This window comes from Poecilia formosa, unplaced genomic scaffold (assembly GCF_000485575.1).
Source record: "Poecilia formosa unplaced genomic scaffold, Poecilia_formosa-5.1.2 Scaffold201, whole genome shotgun sequence".
Taxonomy (NCBI): domain Eukaryota; kingdom Metazoa; phylum Chordata; class Actinopteri; order Cyprinodontiformes; family Poeciliidae; genus Poecilia; species Poecilia formosa.
In genome coordinates, this window is record NW_006800140.1 from 523,743 (window position 1) to 550,491 (window position 26,749).

Genomic DNA, 26,749 nt, shown 5'->3' on the forward strand with positions numbered 1-26,749 from the left:
ATCCATCCATCCATCTGTTTATCCATCCATCCATCCATCTGTTTATCCATCCGTCTGTTTATCCATCCATCCATCCATCTGTTTATCCATCCGTCTGTTTATCCATCCATCCGTTTATCCATCCATCCATCCATCCATCCGTTTATCTATCCATCCATCCATCCATCCGTTTTATGAATCGTTTCCTCTGCTCCCCAGTGGCGGAGTGCTGCCCAGGACGTCCTCCTGTTCTGGCCTCAGTGGCTGATTATCATCCTGCTGGAGACGTTATGGCTGTGCGTCACCTTCCTCCTGCCGGTACCCGGCTGCCCGGCGTGAGTCCAAACGAGGCCGCCCGCCTGCTCATTAACTCGCTGTGCATATTCATGCCACAACAACAGCTTTCCTCACCACCTCCACGTCGAGAGTCTGCATTCGGGTCTGTTTGGCGTTAGTCCGCCTGCAGCTGCCGGTGTTTGGACCCACAGTGATTTATGGGCCTGCGGTGGACCCTTCAGAGGGTATAATTAGCCAATCTCAGTCTGGTCGTGTGGAACCAGAGACGAAGAGGCAGAGGATCCATCTTCCTCGCTCTGGCTCTTCTGCCTCTTGTCTTTTCTTCCTCCATCTTTGTGACTTTGAATGGTTAAAAGTTTAAAAATGTTACATTGTAACAATTTTTTTAGATATTATGTGAGTGTTTTTACCAACAACCAGCATGTTGTGTTTATTAAAGGGGCGTTATGATGGGATATTGACTTTTTTTTAGTTTTACATCATGATTGGATGGAGGTTGGACGGAGGTGGAGGAACTTAAATCTGTGTTTGACAGCGTAAAGCATCAACTCTGAAGCGGTTTCATTGCTGCCTCTAGAGGATATCTGGGAGCCGGCGGGATCGGCGATGACGGTCTTTACCCAAACTGCACTGGGGGGGCAGCAGGTCACATCGACCGATGGATGTTTGGTGACAACATGTACAGATACCCCACTTGGAAAGTAGGAACATTTATCTTATTATAATCATATAACATGATTCTCAGTGAACTTACTTGTTGTTTTTGTTTGTATTTTGTAGGAAATGTATCTCACTGCGCTGCCCTTCGACCCAGAAGGGATTCTGGGAACCATCAACTCCATTGTGATGGGATTTCTGGGGATGCAGGTAAACCGGATCGCCTGTTTCTCCTCATTTTATGGTTCCTAACTTGCCTTTGGCCTCATAAAATGCTTAGTGCTGCCTCATTATGGATTTATCTGTTTAGCTCTTAAATATGTATTAAATGTCATTTTATAGAAAGTACAAAACAATCCTGCACTGACCAAAGCGTCGACCTCACCACTCTATAAAAAACTTAAACAAGTTGGAAAACAAGTTTCCAAATTAGAGGCCAGAAAAGTTTAATCTAAAACGAGCCACTAGAAAACGGTGCTTAAAAATATAATGGATAAGAGAGCAGAAAGAAGGATGCAGGAAAGGATGAGTAGCACTCAAAACTGACTGGGAATTATGTGTTTTTCCACAATTCTGACTGAAATCTCAGAATTCAGTTTTTTCACAGTTTTGACTTTAATCTCAGAATAATTATTTTTTGTCTCAAAATTTTGATTTTTCTCAAATTTTTTGTTTTCATTTCATAATCCTGACTTTAGTTTTAGAATTCTGATGTTTTTTCTCAAATTTCTGATTTTAATCTGAGAACTGACTTAAATTTCCTGAGGAAAAATGCAGTTTATTTTTTCTGTGGCTCTGTAACAACTGAATCTGGGTGTAAATGTACATGTGGAGGTTTTTCCAACTTATCCACCCAACAGCATCAACTATAACCACAGTTCCTACTTTATTCTGGAGAAATGCATAAATGTAACATTTTCTATTATTAATGTGTAACTACAAAACATGACAGGGACGCTGGCCCTTTAATAAATGTAAAATATATTCCCATGAGACGACAGCTGTTCCCCTTCACCGACACAAATCCATGCGGCTTGGAGAAGAGAAAGCTTTTGGTCGTTAGCGTCACTTATAACCATTTGGTCTGTGGGAAGCCGCCACCCTGACGCAGCCGCATCGCTGAATCCCCAGGAGGCGTTTCGGCTTTGAGCCCCTCAGTCAGCGAGGAACGGACGACACACCAGGTGTCCGCTGCCCTCGTCCCTGTTTGTGCACTAATGCTTCCAGCTGAGGCCCATTCATCACCACCAAATTAATCAGATGACTTACACGTCACATCTGGCTGCACCGCCACATCAGGCGCCGCATCCCAGGACTATTTGGTTACTCAAGGCCAGAGGCGGCAGAGTACCCGAAAATATTACTCAAGAGTAAAAGAGTAAAAAGTCTGCTGAAGTACTGAGTACCTGACCAAATTATCGGTCATTTAATATTTAAACATTACATCATCAGATGAACCAAAATATAAAGTAAAGTGGAAATTTTGGTGTTTTATGGAAGAAAATGACAATAATTCATATAACTAACAAAAAAATAACAAAATCAGGAAAACAAATGTTTCCAAATCCTTTTCTTTCAATTAAAAACTTGTGAAACTTTAACAAAAACTGCAGGTGGGTGTCTGGTGAATTTTTGGCTAAAACATGTTTGTTTTTCATTCAGTGGGTTGAAAATCCAGAAATTTTACTCAAGTGAGAGTCGAGATACTTTCTAATAAAATTACTTAAAGTAAAAAGTATTTTTTTCTTAAGTAAATGTAATTAACTGTTAACTAGTTGCTGCCTGGCTCTGCTCAGATGGACGCAGCGTTTGGTGGAGTTCATGTTGGTTTTTGTTAACTGGATGTTTATGTTGATTTCTTCCCTTTTTTCTCCCAACAGGCTGGAAAGATTATCATTTTCTACAAGGGACAGAACATCCACATTCTGTGTCGATACCTGGTGTGGGCCGTCATCCTGGTACGTTGCACCACTGCTCTGAATAAATGACCACAGTTACTAGAATCAAGAAACTCATCCTTACATCATGAGACTTTTATCAGCTGTTTTAGGCCTCTTGTCACTTTAAATTCACTAAGTTGCTACTGGGCTCCAACTCAACATTTACACTCACACGTTAACATGTTTGAAAAGCAGAAGTGGAGCCTCCTGCACAACCAACAAGAATGCAGGAAGTGGTTTCTGGATGTTAAGTCAACAACAAAGCATTTGTTTTTTTCCAGCAGCCATTGTACAGCGCATACAGTAATGAAACCAACTGACCCAATATGCTGAAACTCAGCTTGGGTTGCTAGGTAACCCAAGCTGAGGTTGAGGTACCTAGCAACCCAACTTCACATTCCACAGTGGCTGTGGAGTGTGAAGTTATAACCAGGAGGTTTTTGAAATGGCCCATTTTCCAGACACCAAAAAACATGAACTTACTGGCAAAAAAAATGGCTGGACAGTTTTTATTAAGTGCTTGTTCTGTTTTTAAAAGCAGCAGAAACCCAAACGGAAGTACAAACATTTACAACAAATGAATTGTACGTAACAGGTCCCTTGTCCAGACAGAAGCTGCGTTTTTATCACAAATGTACGCAAAACTTTGTTGATATTCCACTAATGCCAAAAAAACACAATTTCACAATTGCATTGTGTCCATTAAATACGAAATCACACATGAATAAGTTTGTTCACGCGATAAGTCATTAAAAAACATCGTCCTCCAAACACTTCCTGTCTGTCTTCTTTGTCATTTCTGCCAGTAGTAACATCCTGTTGTTGACCATATGACTTATGTGACAAGTTTTGAAAAATATGCCAATTTCAGTAGAACCCAAAAACTTTGGTTAGTGCCAAACTTTTTATCGAAAATATTATTTTTTTTTTGTCAAAATCTCTGTGTTGTAATTAAAACTTGCACAGTTATATGGTCAATGGATTCGCAGCCAATGAGAAAGTTGTCTATTTTTATAAGCTCAGTAGGTAAATATCTGCTTTCAGCCATTTTTATTATTTCTGATATTCTGGATGGAGTTTGAGGAATACTTCAGGTTTTCCCTGCATTCCACACAAAGATCCTGGCTTATTAATGCTGGGTTGTTTTACTGCGCCTGTCAGGTAAACTGTGCAACGTGTTTCCCAGTCGCTTGGCGATTAGTCAGAGCCGTTCATTAGCAGGACTTAGCAGAGGACATGTGTGTGATCTCATCACATGTGTGGCTGTGTTTTCTGGAAGACATGAGTATCCCTCGCCTCGGGGGGGCACACCCTCCACCTCACATGTGGTTTTAGATTGGAAGAGCCCTGCGTATTGTTTATAGCCTCCTGCAGTGATGTAGTCAAAGTACCAGAAACAGAGCCGACATGTGGAGGTTCTGGAAAAGAAATAAACTCTTTACTGGTTAAATTTGGGGTCATATGCGGAATCCTCTGAAGCGTCACGGTGTTTCTGGGTGGTCTCAGAGCGAAAAAGGACCAAGCTGCCATCAGAAACGGCGTCCCTCAGGGAGACGACAACCGATACATGAGATGGTTTGTTCTGTAGCAGGGTGCTAAGGAGCGTGCAGAACCGTTGCTGGCGTGAATATTTATGTCCAGAGCCGAGGTTCGTTTGTTAAAACGGGGTCAGCAGGAGTCCGCTCCGACTTCCTGAGCCGCCGGTTCCCCCGACCTGCAGCGATGACGGAGAAGAAGGAGCTGCAGGCGCTGCCGTCATCGCCAGGCCTTTGAAATCCAGCCGCGCAGCAGAAAAACAGGGATAACCTCAGATTAGCTGACTTACAGTCATGGGAAAATATTTCCTAGACTGGGATAGAGAGAAAAAACTAAGTACATCCCATGAGGGAAGTTAGTCTGGATTTACTGGACCAGGACTGAAACGATTAATCGGATTAATCGTGATTAATCATGATTAATCAATTATTGACGTAACTGTCGACTACTTTAGTAATCAGTTAATTGCTAATTGGAGTATGCAGACTCAAAAACGGGTCATTTAGAGCAGTAATTAGACCAAAACTGTACAAAACGTATACAAATTTTGTATATAACATAAAAACGTTAGTCTGTAAATATGTTCTGCCAGAACTCCTCCAGTTTTAGCTTCTCCTGGTTTAAATTGTGTAAAATATTGATGCTAAGTTCAGCAAAGAGAGCAGAGCTTTTCACGTTGATGTTAAAAGTATAAAAACTCAAACTAATGATCAAGCGTAAACTAAAGAAAAGCTGTTATTTCATATTTTGTTATTTAAACACTGAATTGAATTGTTTGCATATTTTATTGTATTTTTGATATAAAGGCTTAAGTAGTTAAATGAAGAATGTGCAAATGTTTCAATACAATTAACCGATTAATCGTTAGAATAATCGATTAATCAAGTAATCGTTAGTAAACGAGAGAGAATCATCTCCCTGAGACGCAGCATTTAGAGGCGGGTATAGATGATAGATGATTATTAATTATTAAATGATAAATGTCCTTCATTATGTCTCCTTGCCTTGAATATTATTGACTGTCGTTGTGCCGTGAGCTGCTGGAGGCAGATGAAATAAATTAGATCCATTTCCCCAGAGGCACAGAGTGATAAAGTAACATAATGAAAATAATAAACAGTAGACCGTTTTGTTCCACTGAGTGTGAGGTAAACTACAGCGAACAGGTTATTTATGATTAAAGCACACTGGGAATAAGTGCACAAACTCAAAATCATGGTTAAAAAATGATTTGTGAAAACTGCAGCGCAGAGATGGAAATGCAGACCAAGATCTCTGGTGGATTTCTGGTTAAAGTGGGAAGAAAATCCAGAAATTTAAGAGTAGAAATACTTCATGATAAACTTACTCAGGTAAAAGTAAAGAGTACAGCATAGTAAAAGTATTTTTTTCTCCTTTTAATAAGACTTGAACTGCAAAAGCACCTATTTTATTAAAAAATAAACAACTCAATGGCTTAAAATTCAGAAGAAACACAAATTACAAAGTAAATCCTCATCACTTCCTGTCTTTGTCTGTTTTCTTTTATATGTGACTCGTGAAGCGTTTTGGATGCAGAGATGCCGGTTAGCTGGATATCCATCATGCGTATGGATGACAGAATCGATGGAGTGGAAATAGCTGAGCTGGGTCGAGTCTCCAGGCTGCAGGATGTGGGATGCAGCCGCTATGTGGGCCAATCGCTCAATTTCAATCTCACACTTCTGAGGCCTGATCGTTGAACTTTAATTAACTGGGCCTGCTGTTTGCTATGAGGAAGATGCGGCTGCATCTTTTCTGCCGCAGAGTTTAAAAACTGCGGGCGGAGACGCAGCCGGGCGTTTTAACGCGTCGGAGGAGCGGCTCTGCTGTTGAGGTCTGGTAATGTTCAGAACCCAAACGTCTGGAGAAAACGGCTTCCGGGCCGCCGACACCGACCAGAACCGCGTCAGGGAGGTCAATAAGAAGAGCGGGCCGATCACTAAAGCTAATTGGTTTTGGTTGGAACAGGAATAAAAATAGATCAGAAGCAAAGCAGCGCTGCGGTGTTTTAGGAAACGATCACATCCCAGTTTTACTCATTTTGCTTTTAAAGTTGTTTATGCAACAAATTGGAAGGAAAAAGTAATTCTGTAGTAACTGTGGTGTGTATTCATATTCAGCCCCCCTGAGTTGAAGCTTTTTTAAATGTCCAATAGCCGGGGTGACCAGCATGAGGCCCGGGCGCCATTTCTGATCAGCAGCGCGTTGAAGAGTTATTATCAAAAAGTTTTCTGGTTAAAAAATGACAGTCCAAGCTTTGGCTGAAGTGACACGTTTAACAATCCTACAGTTCCTACAGAACAGAGAAAACTAAAGAAAACACTTTGTTGTGTTTATTTATTATTAAAATGGAGGAGAAGACAGTTTACCTTGTTAAAAATAAAAGTAATGAGCTAATTAGACTGTAAGACTCTGTAAGGCTCTGCTTCACGCTGCTGCTGCTGCTGATCCTTTCAATCATCTCAGAAGATTTGCACTTGACTCATCCTGCGTTACAACAAGCGACGAGACGGAGCTGGACTTGTGTTGATTTTGTTTGAATTTTGTGGATTTGTGAAAAACTGGAAGGACTTATTGATGTATGTTGGAGTCTAGAGGGCCACATGAAAAGCCACGGCGGGCCAGATTTGGCCCCCGGGCCTTGAGTTTGACGTGTTTTAAAGCATGACTTGTATTAAAATTGGCTAAATAAAAGTTGATTATATAAAACAATTGGCATTTTAGATACTACAGTGTTTCTAAGACGCATCAGAGAGCCATTTTCTACCTTATTTTAACCAACTTAATGCGTTGCGCTTCCTGGTGATATCTGGACCGAGTCGGAGCCGTTCGCCCTGCTTTGGCCTGACTGTCGTTTGGTTTGTTAGGATTTGTGTGTTGGGTCAAACTGGCGCTCGTTGATAATCGGTTAATTTGCCGGGCGCGTTTTCTGCCGCCGCACGTTCTCAGCAGCCCGACACATGTTGCTTTATCGCCCCGCATCGATTTGAAATCTGTTTCATTTCCACCCTCAGGGAATCTCTGCAGCCATCCTCTCTAAGTGCACGCGAGACGGAGGATTTATACCTGTCAATAAAAACCTTTGGTAAGTGCTTCCTGACCCGCTAAATTCAGCCACTTCTCCTCACAAAGAAAAAGGGAGGATGTGCACAAATCACAGCTGATAAAACACGAGTTTACTTCCCTCCACCGGCAGCTACGACTGTAAATAATCACCCTGGACGTTGGGAGTGTGAAGTGGAAGGAGAGGTTGAACTGGAGTCCCACGTCTTCTGCTGGATTATTTCAGCTCTTTAGTGATGGAAAGGATTAAAAATGACATATTATGTTTCCTTGACCAGGTTGGGACACGTTTATAGGCGGTACAAACCGTTTTCATTATGCTGTTTTCACAGAATCATTATTAGATGTTGAGATTTTAATTTGATCAGTTCTGTCTGTTTTGAGCTGATTTCAGAAAAACCTTTTTATAACATCAGTTTATTAGGGCCAAGGTAAAAAAAATAAAAATATCATAATAATAAATGTTAAGAGAATTAAGTCCAAATATGGGAATAGTTTTACGAGAATAGAATTGAAATAGAGAGAGAATAAAATAAACATTATGACTTTATTTACAATTTAATTAAATTTCTTTATTTGTACACTTTTTCTTAGTGTGACTCTAATACTCCATTGCAGTTTTGGGGCTAAATAAGCTGCTTCTGGCCACTTCCCCAAACTCAGTGTTACGACTCGTACGTGAAAATGGCTGCAAACAGACACGCAACTATACAACCGTACATCTTTGAAAAGCAGAAGTGGAACCTCCTGCACAACCAACAAGAATGCATTTGTTATTACCATCCAATAACTTTTGTAATTGTAAGTCAATTACAAAACTTACCATCCAGTTTTGTTGTTGTTGTTTCCAGCAGCCGTTACACTGCAAAAACACAAAATATTACTAAGTAGCTTTGGTCGAGTTTCTATTGCAAATATCGATAACACTTTGACGGGGTGTGAATAAGACTGACATGACGCTTGTCATGAACATCATTAAGTCTTCATGAATATTTATGACTGTTGTCATAAAGTGTCATTCTGTAAATCATGAGATTTTTAATACAAAGTTGACATTATTCAAAATGTCTTTGTTATGACAACTCGTCATTAACCAAGAATCATCATATGTCATAAAAATGTCATAATAGTAGTCATAATAATGTCATTAAAATATGTTTAATGTTAAGGGCTAACGTTACAGTAATGGAGTTTAGTAACTTTAGCTAACATTAACTTACAGCAAGGTAGGATTGGCTTGAATTACCCATAGCCAGCATTACAAAGAAAGAGAACATAGTCAATGTTATTTTCCCAAAGAAAATGTAAAGTTAATAAGACATACCTCAAGGTATCAAACTTCGGCTTCTTTTTAAACAGGAAGTCTGGCTGTTATAACGTGTGTTAGGTTGACCCTTATGGGCCCCACAAGTTCCTTTTGGGTTGCTAGGTAACGGGGCTGGGGTTGCTAGGTAACGGGGCTGGGGTTGCTAGGTAACGGGGCTGAGCTTATGGAATGTGAGTTAATATTGGAGAATTTTTTTGAAACACCTCATTTTCCAGACACTCAAAAAACATGAACTCACTTCCAGAAAACGACTGGGTGTTTGTTTGTTTGTTTGTTTTCTTTTCTTTTAGTGTTTAGGTTGTTTTTTAGAAGCAGTAAAAACCCAAACGGATGTAGAAAAACATGAATTTTGCTTTCAGGCTAGTAAACCCGATGAATGTTCCTGTCATGAGAAACGGCAGCGTTCGTTGCTGCGGATGTATCCGCCTGCAACACGCCGCGCTCCGGCCCCGCCCCTGAATCATTTTAATGTTTTGCTGCAGGAAGAACGCCATTACATCTGTGATGTGTAAGCAAATTTCTGGTGATCTTCCTCAGGGGACGCTGCTCATCCCTTGCTATTACTGCACCTGCCCAGCTTTTATAGGCAGTTCATCAGGGGCGTCTTATTGAGCTGTTGAGTCTCTGCCTGGATGTCTAGAGGTAATTAACTCCTGGCTAAGAGTCCTTTTTGGCCCAACTTCAGCCGGGATAAAAGATAAATAAATAAGATGGCTCGCTGCAGAGAGGCTCGTTCGGACAGCCGTTTTACTGTAGAGGGTATTTCATCAAACATTCTTGCACTTAGAGACAGACAGAAACATGGCAGGCTGGCGCAGGTCCACAGGTTCCTGCCAGCTGACGCTTCGGGCCGATCCGATGATCTGTTCGGTCCGGTTCACACCCAGCAGCTCGTATCTCTGCAGGTCGCTGTCCTACGTCACGGCCATGGGGTGTTTCTCCTTCCTGCTGCTGGGAGCCATGTTCTTCATCATTGACGTGAATGGCTGGTGGCGAGGGCAGCCGTTCCTGTACCCAGGTACTACGCACTAATCAGCAACAACTCAGTTCATGTGATCTGTTCCTTTTTTATAATTTTTCTCTTTTTTCATTTTTTCTTCTATTTTCTTACAAATATTTCATCCATCCTTTTTCACTTCGTCCCATTTTTTATTATTATTTCTTAATCTTCCTTTTTCCCATTTTCCTTTTTTTGCTTTTCCATTTTTCTTCCATTTTTTTTAGGAATTTATTTTTCCCCTTTTTTTCATTATTATATCAAATATTTAATTTTATCCATTTATAGACACGTGTGCCTCTTTAATATCTGAAATATCATTAAAAAATTAATTTATTCTGGGATTCAGTTTAAAAACTTTGAAATTCAAATATATAAATTCAACATAGTTGTATATTTCAGGTATTAATTTTAGCGATTGCAGCTAACAGCTTGTGAAAAACCAAAATCAGTTTCTCAGAAATTAACATTTTTCATCCAACTGATGAAAAAAAAGACAATTAATTCAACTTGAGCTAATTATCTGATTTTTAGTTTATCATATAATGAACCGTCTGAGGTTTCTGCAGCAGAAACCTCAGACGTTCTGAGTAAACTACTGAAAATGCTTCTGTTTGGATGTAAACAGGGATGAACTCCATCTTTGTGTACGTTGGCCACTCGCTGCTCGGCTTCTACTTCCCCTTCAGCTGGGAGATTGGTTTCCAGCAGAGCCACTGGGAGTTGCTGCTGCAGAACCTGTGGGGAACCGGGCTTTGGGTTCTCATCGCCTTCCTCCTCTTCAAGAAGAAGTTTTTCCTCAAAATATAACATTCCCAATCAAATCCTGCAGAAACTCTAACCCACAAGCCTTAAAAGATGTTAAATAATCTGTTTTTTGGTGCTTTGAGTGGCACCTTGATGTCTCTGGGTCTCCATAGAAACCAATAAGGTGCATCTACGCGTCAGACTGTAGTTTGGCCTAGAAGTGCTGTCACCCTTCAGATGTAAATATGTAATCTCTACTGGAAATGTCTTCAGTTTAAATGATTAAGTTAAATTTGGACTGAATGTTTTGACAGCAAAAAAGTTTGTAGTTTGGAAAAATCATAGGATGAAAATTTAACTAATAGTTTGTTTCACTCTTTTTTTTATCAAAGTCAAAATGTTTTGTTTTTCTTCCCCTACTTGTTTCAAGATTTGGGATTGGTTGGATGAGTAAAAAAAAAAACAGTTGAAGATTTGTAAAATTAGGCTGGGTTGACACAAGCTCTGCACAAAATGGAATTACAGAAATAAATTTACTGAATAGAATCACAACAATTTAGAAATAAATGTTTTGCGATAAAAACGTTTCTGTGGTAGGATAAGGTGTATCTTTTTGGCCATTTCAGCTTTAGTATATTTACAAAACTGTGATGAAAGCAGGATTTTTGCATCTCAATACAGGATGTTACTACTGGCAGAAATGACGAAGACGACCAACAGAAAGTGGTTGATGATGTCGGATGATGGCGTGCCGTGATTTTTAATGACTTATCCCGTAAACAAACTGATTCAAGTGTGATTTTAATTGTTTCTTATTTAATGGAAACACAACATTAGCAAAACATCTACAAAGTTTTGTGCACATTTGTAATGGAAATGTAGCCACTGTTTTCTTGTCTGCAACGATTAATGGAAGCTGCTTTTCCATTAACCATAAAATTGCACAAATGTGTTTCACAGAGTGATAAAGTTTGTCAAATAAATTGAATTTTTCAAAGATATTCAAATTTATTGAATGACTGTATGTAACTGGTGTCATGAATCTCTCATTTTAAAAGGTTAATGAAATGTATATTGTCTCTGTGTAAATAAATTAACATTATAAAACATATGGCTGAAATGGTTCACCACTACAGGGCGCCGTTTGTAAAGTTACACTGTAAAAAATTAACAGTTTTTTTTTTAACCTGTCTGATAAAAACATGAGTTCATTTTTTCAGTCATAATTTCAACACATCATTCCTACACTTATAAATGTCAGAGTCCAAACTAAATATTTAATTCACACTCTAAATATTTAGTTTGTAAACCAAATATTTAGCATGTGATTTAAATATTTAGTTGACAAATTAAATATCTAGTTTGTGAATTAAATATTTAGTCTCAAAGCTAAATATTTAACTTTCAATGGTTTAAGAACTAAATATTTAGTTCATAAGCTAAATGTATAGCTTCAAGTTAAATATTTAGTTTGGAATTCTGACATTTCCAATATTTTGTCAATTTAGTTGACAAATATTTAGTTTGGAAGCTAAATATTTAATTCAACAGCTAGTTATTTTACAAAAAAATAAATATTTAACCATAAAGGTAAATATTTAGATTCCAGACTAAATATTTAGTATTCAATTTAAATATTTAGTTCATAAACTAATTATTTAGTGTTAAAGTTAAATATTTAGTTTAGAATTGTGACATTTGTAAATGTAGGAAAAATTTGTTCAAATTAAGACTTAAAAAAATGAACACCCACATGATTTTTTTGTCTGACAGGCTAAAAAAACTAAAATATTTGCTGTTGATTATTTTTCTGTGTAACTTTACAAACGGAACTCTACCAATTTGTGAGAAAAAAAATCACAGAAAAGCCTGGTTTATTTCACCACAGATGGCCATTTCCTTACAAATTAAAGGTTGCATTTTTCTAATTTTGTCATTGTAAGAACACCCTGCTTGCAATAAAAGTTATTCCTCTTTCTGTTGGCTAAAATAAAAGGAAATCCCTAAACTTGAAAGCCACAACGCCGCGGTCTGGAAAAGGTTATGAAGTGTTCATTTATTATCATCATTAAACCTCCGGTCGGTCTCTAAACAACATGTCGGCTCCTCTCGGTTTGCGCATAAAACAAGACTGATTAGATCAGATCAACTGATGTGGTACTTAACAAATTAGGCCAAGTGATTCCGCCACACTCCAGGCCGGCCATTACGAGCCGGTTGCCATGGACACGCCTCATGTTATTGTGTGCAGCCGTGTGCGTGCGCGAGCCATCTGCCGGTACTTTAATAGGGGTCAAGATGCACCGCTAGCTGAAGAGAGGAGTGTTGCTAATGGGACCGACACCTCTGCACTCGGTCTGTTAGCAGATTTAGGAAATTACACTGATTCGTTTCATCAAGGCGAGGCCCCATCGAAGTCGGGGCTTTAAAATGTCGGACAATTACATGGATTTTACAACATGAAGCTGCTAATTAAATTACGGCTTCGTTTTTCTGAGTCGGTTTTCAGGATGAATGGACGCTGAGGTGATTTATTTGAGGCGTGTCTCTCAGCGTGAGGTCAGGTGTTTATGTCAGCCTTGTTAATTAATTGAAAGCAGAATCAAACTGCTAATCCCGGAAGCAACAAACTACCAAGAAGACGATGGGGGAACCGTATCTGATGGGGAAACGCGGATTGACGTAACACCGGCTGTGGGGTGTCGTTTGTAAAGCTACACAGAAGAAATTTTCTGTTATTTTTCCCTGACATACAAGTTTTAAAGCATATTTATCACAGTCACAGTTTCAAACAAAATATTTAATTAGACAGCTAACTATGTACCCTCAAAGCTAAATATTAAGCTTCAAACTAAAAAATTAGCAAGATAATTTTTAGCATACCATGTTGCTAGCAATCGACATATTTAGCTTACAAAGTACTTAGTTTACTTGATATATAGTTTGCAAACTAAATGGTTTATATCTTGCTGACTAAATATAGCTTCAACTGAAATATTTAGCTTTCTAGTTAAATACTTAATTTGAATCCAAATATTTAGTCAGAAAGCTAAATATTTAACTTCAAACTAACTAGCTGCAAACTAAATATTTAGTTAGCAAAGTCAATATTTACCTTACAATGTAAATATTTCGTTTTAAATGATTTAGTTAGCAAGCAAGATATTAACTTGATTTTCTTTGTACGCTATTTAGCTTGCTAGCTAGTTTGTTTGTAAGCTAATTGTTTAATTTGTAAGCTAAATATGTTTAGCTTACTAGCCAAATATTTAGCTTACAACTTAAACATTTAGCTTTAAACAAATTATTTAATTAGCAAGCTAAGGCAAAATATTAGCTTATACTAAATATTTAGCTCCAAGTTAAATATTTAGTTTATAAACTAACTTAAGTGTGTAGCGAAATATTTAGCTCGCTAGCTAAATATTTAGTTTGTAAAATCAGCAGTATAGTTTGTGAACTGCATTTTTAGCTTGCTAATGAAATTTATAGTTTGAAACTGTGACATTTATCAATGAATGAATGATGTAATAGAAATATTGCTCTGAAAAACTAACTCTTTTTCTCTGTTGACAGGCTAAATAACTCAAATTACTGCAGTGCATTTTTGGCTGTGTAGCATCACAGAGGCTCTTATCCAACCTGCCCAGGCGGTTTGTCTTCCAAGCAGAAGTTGCTCTTTGGGTCCCAATAGGTGTGTCCTGCTTTCTTGAACAAGACCCAAGTCCATAATAGCTTTTCCAAGCGACTGTGCCAGTAATGGAAACGAAACGCTGATTCTTAAGAAATGAAAATCAATAGACTCACCTCAGTTTATTGGCACATTTGCATGTGATAATAAAGCTTAGCATTAAATAGAAACATGAATTCAAGGTGATATAAAACATCAGCAGCATCATGAGGAGAATTCACAGCTGTGACAGATGTTATTTTCTGATTTCAGGTTGAATTTCTGCTGAACTTAAACACAAAGAAACATCAATAAAACAGACACAATGTGGTCACTCATGCCATGTTCGCACCAATACGCTGCTATTGATCCGCAGGGCGCCTGCGTCTCAACATGGCTGCCATCTATCAGATATGGAAACTTTATCTCATCTTCAATGAGCTCCTGCTGCTGCTAATGTCACATTAAGATGCCCAAACTCTCCCTCGGTACAGAAGGAAATGATCATAAGATAGGATTAGATTTAGATCCACACAGTCTAATTAAAGCTAAATACTTTTTTGATACCAAACGGAAATTAAACAAATCTGTAATAGGGGTGGACGATATGGAATTAAAGTTTTATTATATTTTAATTCCCACAAATTTGAACCGGAAGTGATCTGCGCCATTTTATCAAAGTATAGATGAACAATGACTTCAAGACCATCAAAAAGAAAGTATATTGACAATCTTGACCAACGTACAAGATATATATTTATCAACAAAATGGCTGCTGTTGGGATCGACCCGTATGAGACAGATAAGAGTGAAAGAAGAATGACAAGGTGGAGGAGCCTGAAATCCACGTACGGATACTATCAGTGCTTCAACAGATTTATAAAGGACGGACGAACTCCCCGTGTGAATAACGAGGTTCTGGTGACTGGAAGAACATAGAAACAAGTAGGCAACATGTCCGTCTTAGCTAACTAGCAAAATTAGCTTAGCTTAGCAGTAATTATCACCTGTATTTATCGTAGTATTACATGGGGGAGAGTAGAGCACTCAATAAAGAATTACATTTACATAACACATACCCTGTGTCCATACATGTACACATATACATACGTTCACATACCTGTACACAAATAAACCCACCAACAATTATACAATTCAGTCCAATTAAATGTTGTTGTAACTCATATTAATTTAAATTCTTCAAAGAGTTATTGTAGCTGGTGGTAGGACAGACTCTCCTGTAGTGGTGTGTGTTACAGTGAATCTGAAGCAGCCTCTGACTGAAGACACTCCGTTTTCCCAAGACGTTCTCAAGAAGACGACAGTCAGGGTTGGAATTATTAATTGGAATTCATTATAACCAAAGTGGAGCCTCTGACACAACCAGCAAAAACCCAGCAAGTGGTTTCTGAATGGTAAGTTAACAACAAAACACTCCTCTTTTCCAGCAGCCATTATACAGCGCATAGAGAGGTAAAACCAGCTGACCAAATGTGCTGGAACTCAGCCCTGGTTGCTAGGTAACGGGCGGAATTCTGCTGGGGTTGCTAGGTAACGGGCAATCCCTGCTGATTCGTGACGTTACATTTCAAAGGTTTTTCAAATGGCTCATTTGCCAGACACTAAAAAACATTAACTTCATCCCAAAAACACAGCGGGTGTCTTTTTTTTTAGCACTTGAATTGTTTTTAGAAGCAGTTGAGACCCAAGTTGAAGTACAAAAATGTGCAAAAGGTGAATTTTGCACAACACATCAGCTTCAGGCACAACCCTGTGGTGGTAAATTGAATAATGGTTATAATTTGACAAAAATAAAAAAGGCCATAAGCTAGAAAAGTGTGAAAATAAAGTTCTCATATCAGATCCAGATGACTGGAAGTGAAGAAAACATTCATTCATAATGTTGCTACATTCAGAGTATCCTGCTTTCAGCCTTAAAAACTGACAGTGAATGTTTTTAATTTTTATGTCCTGCCATCGCCTCTGCAGCAGCCTCACTGTGTTTGACAGTTGAAGTGGAAGGCCAGTGGCCTGTGAGGGACTCGGTTCATCACGGCCCCAGGCTGCAGCATCCAGCCGCACAACAACAGGGAACCACCACGCTGTAAACACCGCCTGCAGCTTGGACGCATCTGTGAGGGCCAAACCGGGGTCCCACAGGGCTGCTGCAGGGACGCACTGCAAAACAACTAAATATTACCAAGCATTTTTGGGCTAGTTTCTATGGAAAACATCTTAATACACTGAAAGTAAGACAAAACTAACTTACAAGTAACTTTTCAGCAACATATAGGAACTTATTTCAAGTAAATAATTATTGATATTGGTGGAAACATAGTTGTCATAAGTGAAATACGAGATTTTCCTCATATAAGTTAAAATGTTTTGCTCCACTCGTAGTTTATGTCACTTCTAGCTAGAACTTTTTCATCAACATTATTGACATAAAGAAGCTCCCATATATTCCTGAAAAGTTACTTGTTAGTTTTGTGTTATTGTAAGTGTGCTAAGATATTTTCACTAAATCCTACACCAAAAACACAGTTTTTGCAGTGCACACAGCCTGATGGATGGATGGATGGATGGATGGATGGATGGATGGATGGATGGATGGATGGATGGATAACATGAATAACATGCATAACTGATAAATATATTTGACGTTGAGTTAATACGTCTATTTATTCAATAATTTAGCAGCAGAAATGTTTTTTGAGTTAAAAAATGTTGCAAATGTGATTGTCAAATAAAATGTGATTGATTTAAATAATTAATTACACACTCTAATCAAAACAAGTTCCTATGTCTTGCTTAAAAGTTGTTTACAAGTTAGTTTTGTGTTATTGTAAGTCTGCTAAGCTATTTCAGCTAAATCCTAACTAAACATGTTTAATGTTGAGCTATATGTCTATTTATTACATTATTTAGTAGCAAAACATGTTTTTGAGATAACATGTTGCTTATTTTGTCTATTTTTTGATTAAAATGCAATTGATTACAATTAATTAATTATACAACCTGCAATTAACCAGATTAAAAATGTAAATAAAGTCTCACCACTGTTGCCAATAAATAAGTAGATAAAATTGGGGTCTGTTTCGAGCTTGTGCCCCAGTCTCACTTTCAGTCTAGCATTGCCCCTGTCCAGGGCACAGATCTGCAAATTTTACACGAAATAAGTAAGCAAATAAACAAAAACCGGAGAGGAAACTACTCGACAACCAACCTGAAACACATCTAGAAATAATTATAAATAATTTCCTCCCTGCTGAGCGTTAATGAGATAACTAACCTGCCGGTTAATTATTGCTCTTAAATTTCCTGTGGATGCTGCGCTACCTGCAGCGGAAGCAGCGGGGCAGTGAAGCAGTCAACCTCCTCCTCCTCTTCCTCATCCTCCTCTTCCTCCCCATCCAGGCAGCAGCAGCCAGTCTGCGGGACACCGAGGACTTCACCCAGCTTCCCCCCGGAGCGGAGGACGCACTCCGGTCGTTTTATCGCGACGATCTCCGCTCTGACTTGATTTCTTCTTCTTCTTCCCGATTGAAGGAAAGTTTTGGGATTCGTGTCTTCATCGGGAAACTTTCACCTATGGTTCGTGAATATGGAGCCAAGTTGTGGTTTCTCTCCGGGAAACGTCGCTGCGCTGCCGCTGCTGCTGCTGTTCGGAGGTAAGACGGAGTTTAATCTCAGTTTAATGTTAAAGCTGCAGGATGACGAGGAAAAAAGATGATTATAATGTTTATATGAAATGTAGCTGAAGGTGCTTGAAAATGAACAAAAACTATTAAATATCATGAGACTTTATGTTTAATTATCCAGGCTGAATAAATATATTATTCATCAGAATAATAGATGTTAAGGATGAACTGATCAGGTTTTTCCTGGCCAATATCAATCTGATCATCTTCGAAGTCAAACCTGCCAATTTTGATTAATCACTATTTTCTTTTTTACCTGGAGGACATTGAGAAAACTCAGCTGTAGCTTTTCTCCCTGTTTTTGTGGTAATAATCTTCACCGTTTTCACAGTTAGAATAATCAGGATTAAATTAATAGATTACAAAAAGCATTAAAATGTACAACAAAAACTATTTTTCTGTTTTCTCCCACAAAATTTTATGCTATTTTATTGTAAAACAAATTGTGTACAACAGTGAGATGTTGTTTGCATTGAATCATTATGCAATATATTGTAAAATAAGTAAATAAACGTAAACTAAATAACATATGTAATTAAAAAAGCCTCAATTTGCAGTGATCTAATTAATCAGGAAATTAATTATTAAATAGATTATCCCAGTTTATGCATCAAAGCATATTTCTCTAATCTTTTTTTTTCTAAATGCACTTGGCTGATGCATTTGTAGTCATTTACAGACCAAACATGATGCATTTTATGGAAAAACTTGCAGACAGGGAAAAAAAAGTACATCTGAAAAGTCCGAATGCACTTTTCTTTTTTCCACAAAGCAACTTGAACACGAAGCGCAGCGCAGAAATATGCCATTGTGCGTTGGTTGTTATGTGTGGCATGGCTGAGGAGTCAAATAAACATCATAATATCATAATCCCATTCACAATCCTGGAGCCCAACTGTACCAACACCGTCCCCTCATGCAGGCTAAATATAAACCTGCTTTTCTCTGCAAGCATGCAGAATGTGAAACTTGAGTTAAAAACAGGCCAATATGTGCAACTCCTGGTTTTAAAATTTAACTAAAAGCAACTCCGGAGGTTTCTATCCCTGCTTTAATCAAGGATAAAACTTATTAGAAGCTGTAAGTGGTCATAAACAACACAGTAACGGTTGTAAACAAGTCTGTTTCATGTCAGCAAATCCCTCAGGGCAGGGCAGGGCAGGGCCGGCCCAAGGCAGAAGCGGCTGCTTAGGACCCCCACACCACCAGGGGGCTCCAAGAGCACCAAGCCACCATGATTGAAATATAGATATATCCTTAAAATAACATTAGATTATACAAACTATTGTGAAAAAAAATTCTTTTTTTTTTTTTTTTTTGCACAAATAATGTCATTTATTTCTGCTGCCTCTTTTGGGGAAATATAATATCAAACTTGTCAACTTGTTTACTGTAAATTTAGTGTTTATCAGCTGATGTTACTTTTAAAAAGCTAAAATAATATGACAAATACACTGCAAAACCCCAAACTTTTACCAAGTATTTTTGGTCTAGATTCTAGTGAAAATATCTTAGCACACTTGAAATAAAACAAAACTGACTCATAAGTAACTTTTCAGCAAAATATAGGAATAATCCATTAATATTAATGAAAAACTGCTTGTTCCGTTGGTTGATTATTTAATTTATAAAATGGGAAAAATGTTTTATTTATAAGTGAAATAATCTGCCAGTGGAACTAGAATTATTTAATCAATATTAGGGAATTATTGACTTCCCTAATATTGAAGTCAATATTAGGGAATATTAGGGACTTCAATTGTCCCTAATTGACAATTGGGACAATTGTCCCAATTGTCAATTGTCAATTTAATTGCTTAATTTAAGCAATTAAATCTTGCTTAAATCTTCAGCAAGATTTAAGCTCCTAAATCTTGCTGAAAAGTTATTTGTAAGTTAGTTTCGTCTAACTTACAAGTAACTTATTTCAAGATATTTTCACTAGACACTAGACCAAAATTACTTGGTAAGATTTTGTGTTTTTGCAAAGTCTAAATATTTTTTGTTTGCTGCTCCTGTAAGGTTAAACTCAACAGCCATAATAACACTGATATGATGTAACTAATTACAAAATGATGCTAGTGATAAACATAGAGGAGCACAGGAATAATGAAGCATCTGATGTTGATGCTAAAAGCAAGAAGGGAGCTAAAATAAAAATCTTCTTAGGGCCCCAAAAAGGCTTGAACCGGCCCTGTTTCCTCATGTTGACGCAGCAGTTATCGGCCCCCACAGCGCAGACCATCGGTCTGGTCTGGGTGTTTTTGCTGGTCAAGGCCGCTGGCTGTAATTAAATGGGCGCTGACATGTCGACCCCGGCCAAAGAGCGGCGCTCATCACCTGGCTGCCTGTTGCAACATGGGGCCGGGCGGGCAGGTGTGCAGCAGCTGCTCCTATCTCTGGGTAAACACCGCCTGTTTGTCTTCTTTAAGCATAAAACATAAAAAATACAGCCTGTTATATGAGTACACACACAGTCCTGGACGTGAAGCACCCTCCACATGACACAACGGATTAATTTACAGCGTGTATTTCTCTTTGACTTTTAGCTTAGTGCATTATTTGTACATTTAGACAATCAGATCTTCAGGTTAGTGATTATTTGGGCGTTTCCTGCTGAGGTAATAATCAAACAAAGGAAACTGAAAATCAGTGACCAGAGGCTTTAAATGTGAGTTTGTGCTGCAGAAGAACTGGATGCTTCTTGGATGCCTTTTGAATATTTTATTAGAGTAAAAACATTACAGTTCGGTTCATTTAAAAAAAAAAATAAATACACTAAGAAATAAGTTTTATCAAAACTAGGAATGGACGTCATTGAAACATCGTTAATGTAAACGATTAATTAAGCGGCTATTTCCTTAAAAATACGTTTCTCTTGTATCTAAAGTTCCGATCGTCTTTCCATAACATAAAGGGATAAATGTTTATGTATTGCGGTCCTCTGGACTTGCCAAAGCGCCTCGCCTTCGTAGCACATCCGTAGCTTTTGTCTCAGAAGTTGAAGCTGCTTCGACATACATTTCAGCTGAATCACCGCCATAAAGTTTATAACTCAAGGAGTTTGTTGGAAGTTTATATTTCTAAACAGAACCGTATAAAGTGCATTTTTCATCCCAAACCGGACTCTGTTTGGACCATTCCTCTTTCCCGTTCTGGTTTGGCTCCGCCATCTTTGTTTATGTCTCCCCTTCAGAATGACGAGCGGCGCCCCCTGCTGGACGGAGGCCAAACTACAACTCTAAAAGAAGGTCTAAGCGGCCTTAATTAGTTAATCTGATGGAGCAAATTTTATTTTGATAAACCATTAATCGATTAATAAAGCCATTAATCATTCCTATTCAGAACTACTGATGCCACAATTTCAACAACTCTGAAAAAATATGCTTTCAATTAACTCACAGTTTAACTGTCTAAGTGCAGTTCCTGTATTACAACCAATTTCCTATTTCATCAAAACAAACTGATTTAGTATCATTGCTTCAGCATAAGGGCCAGAATAGGGAGGAAAATCCCTGTCTAGAACCACCTATGACCCACAGTATTCACTAATACTTGAAACTGTTTCTAAAAACACTTATGACTGCCAAATTTAATAGTTAAAAATGCCAGTTAAACCTTTATATGCATTAATACACAGGGGAAACCATGTTTGTGATACTTGAGAAGCTAATATCTACAGTTTTTGATATCTCTTTTCTTGAATGTGCCAATTTGTATCTGATTAATCGATTAATTGTCAGAATAATTGACTACTGAAATAATTGGTAGCTGCAGCTCTAATTTAAACATTTGCCTACATTTTTCAATGCTTCTGCATTAAAAGATGAGTTTATTTTAAGGATTTTTTGTTTTAAGAATAAATCAGAGCAGCTTTCTCACTTCAGCTGCTCTTTGTGCATCCAAACCTGCTGTAAGAAAATTAACCGAACCCGTTAACATCTCGAAGCAGCGCATCGATCGGTTTATCTTCCCTGTGACCTTGCTGCTGCAGCTTTGACCCGGCGTCGCTCTCTGACCTGTGAAACCAGAAACCTGCCCCTCCCCCACAGCCTCCTCAGCTGCTCCTCTTCCTCCCCAATTTGGAGAAATCATTTACATCAGCATCTTTTTGCTTCTGAGAAGGACCAGAACAATAAATCTCATTTGATACTTGCTGCTATTTGATTTAGCTCCTTATTGTATTATGTAATTCACTGAAGCTGGTGCTCTTGTGGTTCATGTGGACGGAGAATCAATGTCCCGCCTGCTGCCACTTTGTCTTCTTAGTATAATTAGAACATGAAAGAATTTAGACTTTAACATTAAACTGTAAAAAAGTTACATTTCCATATATTTTTATTGATTTTAAAGATGTTCAGCTGTTCTGCCTGAGCTTTATTTAGATTTTAAAAAGAAGTAAATGAAGGAACAAAAAACACATTTTTGGCTCAGATATAGCTCTGTATTAGTTCTGAAACNTAGTTATTTTACAAAAAAATAAATATTTAACCATAAAGGTAAATATTTAGATTCCAGACTAAATATTTAGTATTCAATTTAAATATTTAGTTTAAATATTTAGCGTTAAAGTTAAATATTTAGTTTAGAATTGTGACATTTGTAAATGTAGGAAAAATTTGTTCAAATTAAGACTTTAAAAAATGAACACCCACATGATTTTTATTTTTTGTCTGACAGGCTAAAAAAACTAAAATATTTGCTGTTGATTATTTTTCTGTGTAACTTTACAAACGGAACTCTACCAATTTGTGAGAAAAAAAATCACAGAAAAGCCTGGTTTATTTCACCACAGATGGCCATTTCCTTACAAATTAAAGGTTGCATTTTTCTAATTTTGTCATTGTGAGAACACCCTGCTTGCAATAAAAGTTATTCCTCTTTCTGTTGGCTAAAATAAAAGGAAATCCCTAAACTTGAAAGCCACAACGCCGCGGTCTGGAAAAGGTTATGAAGTGTTCATTTATTATCATCATTAAACCTCCGGTCGGTCTCTAAACAACATGTCGGCTCCTCTCGGTTTGCGCATAAAACAAGACTGATTAGATCAGATCAACTGATGTGGTACTTAACAAATTAGGCCAAGTGATTCCGCCACACTCCAGGCCGGCCATTACGAGCCGGTTGCCATGGACACGCCTCATGTTATTGTGTGCAGCCGTGTGCGTGCGCGAGCCATCTGCCGGTACTTTAATAGGGGTCAAGATGCACCGCTAGCTGAAGAGAGGAGTGTTGCTAATGGGACCGACACCTCTGCACTCGGTCTGTTAGCAGATTTAGGAAATTACACTGATTCGTTTCATCAAGGCGAGGCCCCATCGAAGTCGGGGCTTTAAAATGTCGGACAATTACATGGATTTTACAACATGAAGCTGCTAATTAAATTACGGCTTCGTTTTTCTGAGTCGGTTTTCAGGATGAATGGACGCTGAGGTGATTTATTTGAGGCGTGTCTCTCAGCGTGAGGTCAGGTGTTTATGTCAGCCTTGTTAATTAATTGAAAGCAGAATCAAACTGCTAATCCCGGAAGCAACAAACTACCAAGAAGACGATGGGGGAACCGTATCTGATGGGGAAACGCGGATTGACGTAACACCGGCTGTGGGGTGTCGTTTGTAAAGCTACACAGAAGAAATTTTCTGTTATTTTTCCCTGACATACAAGTTTTAAAGCATATTTATCACAGTCACAGTTTCAAACAAAATATTTAATTAGACAGCTAACTATGTACCCTCAAAGCTAAATATTAAGCTTCAAACTAAAAAATTAGCAAGATAATTTTTAGCATACCATGTTGCTAGCAATCGACATATTTAGCTTACAAAGTACTTAGTTTACTTGATATATAGTTTGCAAACTAAATGGTTTATATCTTGCTGACTAAATATAGCTTCAACTGAAATATTTAGCTTTCTAGTTAAATACTTAATTTGAATCCAAATATTTAGTCAGAAAGCTAAATATTTAACTTCAAACTAACTAGCTGCAAACTAAATATTTAGTTAGCAAAGTCAATATTTACCTTACAATGTAAATATTTCGTTTTAAATGATTTAGTTAGCAAGCAAGATATTAACTTGATTTTCTTTGTACGCTATTTAGCTTGCTAGCTAATTTGTTTGTAAGCTAATTGTTTAATTTGTAAGCTAAATATGTTTAGCTTACTAGCCAAATATTTAGCTTACAACTTAAACATTTAGCTTTAAACAAATTATTTAATTAGCAAGCTAAGGCAAAATATTAGCTTATACTAAATATTTAGCTCCAAGTTAAATATTTAGTTTATAAACTAACTTAAGTGTGTAGCGAAATATTTAGCTCGCTAGCTAAATATTTAGTTTGTAAAATCAGCAGTATAGTTTGTGAACTGCATTTTTAGCTTGCTAATGAAATTTATAGTTTGAAACTGTGACATTTATCAATGAATGAATGATGTAATAGAAATATTGCTTTGAAAAACTAACTCTTTTTCTCTGTTGACAGGCTAAATAACTCAAATTACTGCAGTGCATTTTTGGCTGTGTAGCATCACAGAGGCTCTTATCCAACCTGCCCAGGCGGTTTGTCTTCCAAGCAGAAGTTGCTCTTTGGGTCCCAATAGGTGTGTCCTGCTTTCTTGAACAAGACCCAAGTCCATAATAGCTTTTCCAAGCGACTGTGCCAGTAATGGAAACGAAACGCTGATTCTTAAGAAATGAAAATCAATAGACTCACCTCAGTTTATTGGCACATTTGCATGTGATAATAAAGCTTAGCATTAAATAGAAACATGAATTCAAGGTGATATAAAACATCAGCAGCATCATGAGGAGAATTCACAGCTGTGACAGATGTTATTTTCTGATTTCAGGTTGAATTTCTGCTGAACTTAAACACAAAGAAACATCAATAAAACAGACACAATGTGGTCACTCATGCCATGTTCGCACCAATACGCTGCTATTGATCCGCAGGGCGCCTGCGTCTCAACATGGCTGCGATCTATCAGATATGGAAACTTTATCTCATCTTCAATGAGCTCCTCCTGCTGCTAATGTCACATTAAGATGCCCAAACTCTCCCTCGGTACAGAAGGAAATGATCAGAAGATAGGATTAGATTTAGATCCACACAGTCTAATTAAAGCTAAATACTTTTTTGATACCAAACGGAAATTAAACAAATCTGTAATAGGGGTGGACAATATGGAATTAAAGTTTTATTATATTTTAATTCCCACAAATTTGAACCGGAAGTGATCTGCGCCATTTTATCAAAGTATAGATGAACAATGGCTTCAAGACCATCAAAAAGAAAGTATATTGACAATCTTGACCAACGTGCAAGATATATATTTATCAACAAAATGGCTGCTGTTGGGATCGACCCGTATGAGACAGATAAGAGTGAAAGAAGAATGACAAGGTGGAGGAGCCTGAAATCCACGTACGGATACTATCAGTGCTTCAACAGATTTATAAAGGACGGACGAACTCCCCGTGTGAATAACGAGGTTCTGGTGACTGGAAGAACATAGAAACAAGTAGGCAACATGTCCGTCTTAGCTAACTAGCAAAATTAGCTTAGCTTAGCAGTAATTATCACCTGTATTTATCGTAGTATTACATGGGGGAGAGTAGAGCACTCAATAAAGAATTACATTTACATAACACATACCCTGTGTCCATACATGTACACATATACATACGTTCACATACCTGTACACAAATAAACCCACCAACAATTATACAATTCAGTCCAATTAAATGTTGTTGTAACTCATATTAATTTAAATTCTTCAAAGAGTTATTGTAGCTGGTGGTAGGACAGACTCTCCTGTAGTGGTGTGTGTTACAGTGAATCTGAAGCAGCCTCTGACTGAAGACACTCCGTTTTCCCAAGACGTTCTCAAGAAGACGACAGTCAGGGTTGGAATTATTAATTGGAATTCATTATAACCAAAGTGGAGCCTCTGACACAACCAGCAAAAACCCAGCAAGTGGTTTCTGAATGGTAAGTTAACAACAAAACACTTGTCTTTTCCAGCAGCCATTATACAGCGCATAGAGAGGTAAAACCAGCTGACCAAATGTGCTGGAACTCAGCCCTGGTTGCTAGGTAACGGGCGGAATTCTGCTGGGGTTGCTAGGTAACGGGCAATCCCTGCTGATTCGTGACGTTACATTTCAAAGGTTTTTCAAATGGCTCATTTGCCAGACACTAAAAAACATTAACTTCATCCCAAAAACACAGCGGGTGTCTTTTTTTTTAGCACTTGAATTGTTTTTAGAAGCAGTTGAGACCCAAGTTGAAGTACAAAAATGTGCAAAAGGTGAATTTTGCACAACACATCAGCTTCAGGCACAACCCTGTGGTGGTAAATTGAATAATGGTTATAATTTGACAAAAATAAAAAAGGCCATAAGCTAGAAAAGTGTGAAAATAAAGTTCTCATATCAGATCCAGATGACTGGAAGTGAAGAAAACATTCATTCATAATGTTGCTACATTCAGAGTATCCTGCTTTCAGCCTTAAAAACTGACAGTGAATGTTTTTAATTTTTATGTCCTGCCATCGCCTCTGCAGCAGCCTCACTGTGTTTGACAGTTGAAGTGGAAGGCCAGTGGCCTGTGAGGGACTCGGTTCATCACGGCCCCAGGCTGCAGCATCCAGCCGCACAACAACAGGGAACCACCACGCTGTAAACACCGCCTGCAGCTTGGACGCATCTGTGAGGGCCAAACCGGGGTCCCACAGGGCTGCTGCAGGGACGCACTGCAAAACAACTAAATATTACCAAGCATTTTTGGGCTAGTTTCTATGGAAAACATCTT

General features: G+C 38.0%; 1 protein-coding gene and 2 long non-coding RNA genes across 3 annotated transcripts in view; all 3 read left to right on the forward strand.

Annotated features, from left to right (window-relative positions):
- Positions 1 to 11,027, forward strand: part of LOC103148274 (heparan-alpha-glucosaminide N-acetyltransferase) — a 31,672-nt gene extending 20,645 nt beyond the window's left edge. The window contains exons 12-18 of the mRNA XM_016679053.1: positions 182 to 314; positions 854 to 977; positions 1,057 to 1,143; positions 2,814 to 2,891; positions 7,445 to 7,515; positions 9,726 to 9,838; positions 10,446 to 11,027. Of these exons, the coding sequence (XP_016534539.1) occupies positions 182 to 314; positions 854 to 977; positions 1,057 to 1,143; positions 2,814 to 2,891; positions 7,445 to 7,515; positions 9,726 to 9,838; positions 10,446 to 10,627 (788 nt within the window). The 3' untranslated portion in view covers positions 10,628 to 11,027. The remainder of the gene's footprint in view (positions 1 to 181; positions 315 to 853; positions 978 to 1,056; positions 1,144 to 2,813; positions 2,892 to 7,444; positions 7,516 to 9,725; positions 9,839 to 10,445) is intronic.
- Positions 11,028 to 12,367: 1,340 nt separating this feature from the next.
- Positions 12,368 to 15,307, forward strand: LOC107838011 (uncharacterized). The gene is made up of 2 exons (XR_001664059.1): positions 12,368 to 12,919; positions 14,141 to 15,307. It is a non-coding gene; the product is annotated as an uncharacterized LOC107838011 (long non-coding RNA).
- Positions 15,308 to 22,645: 7,338 nt separating this feature from the next.
- Positions 22,646 to 25,585, forward strand: LOC107838012 (uncharacterized). The gene is made up of 2 exons (XR_001664060.1): positions 22,646 to 23,197; positions 24,419 to 25,585. It is a non-coding gene; the product is annotated as an uncharacterized LOC107838012 (long non-coding RNA).
- Positions 25,586 to 26,749: the final 1,164 nt, after the last annotated feature.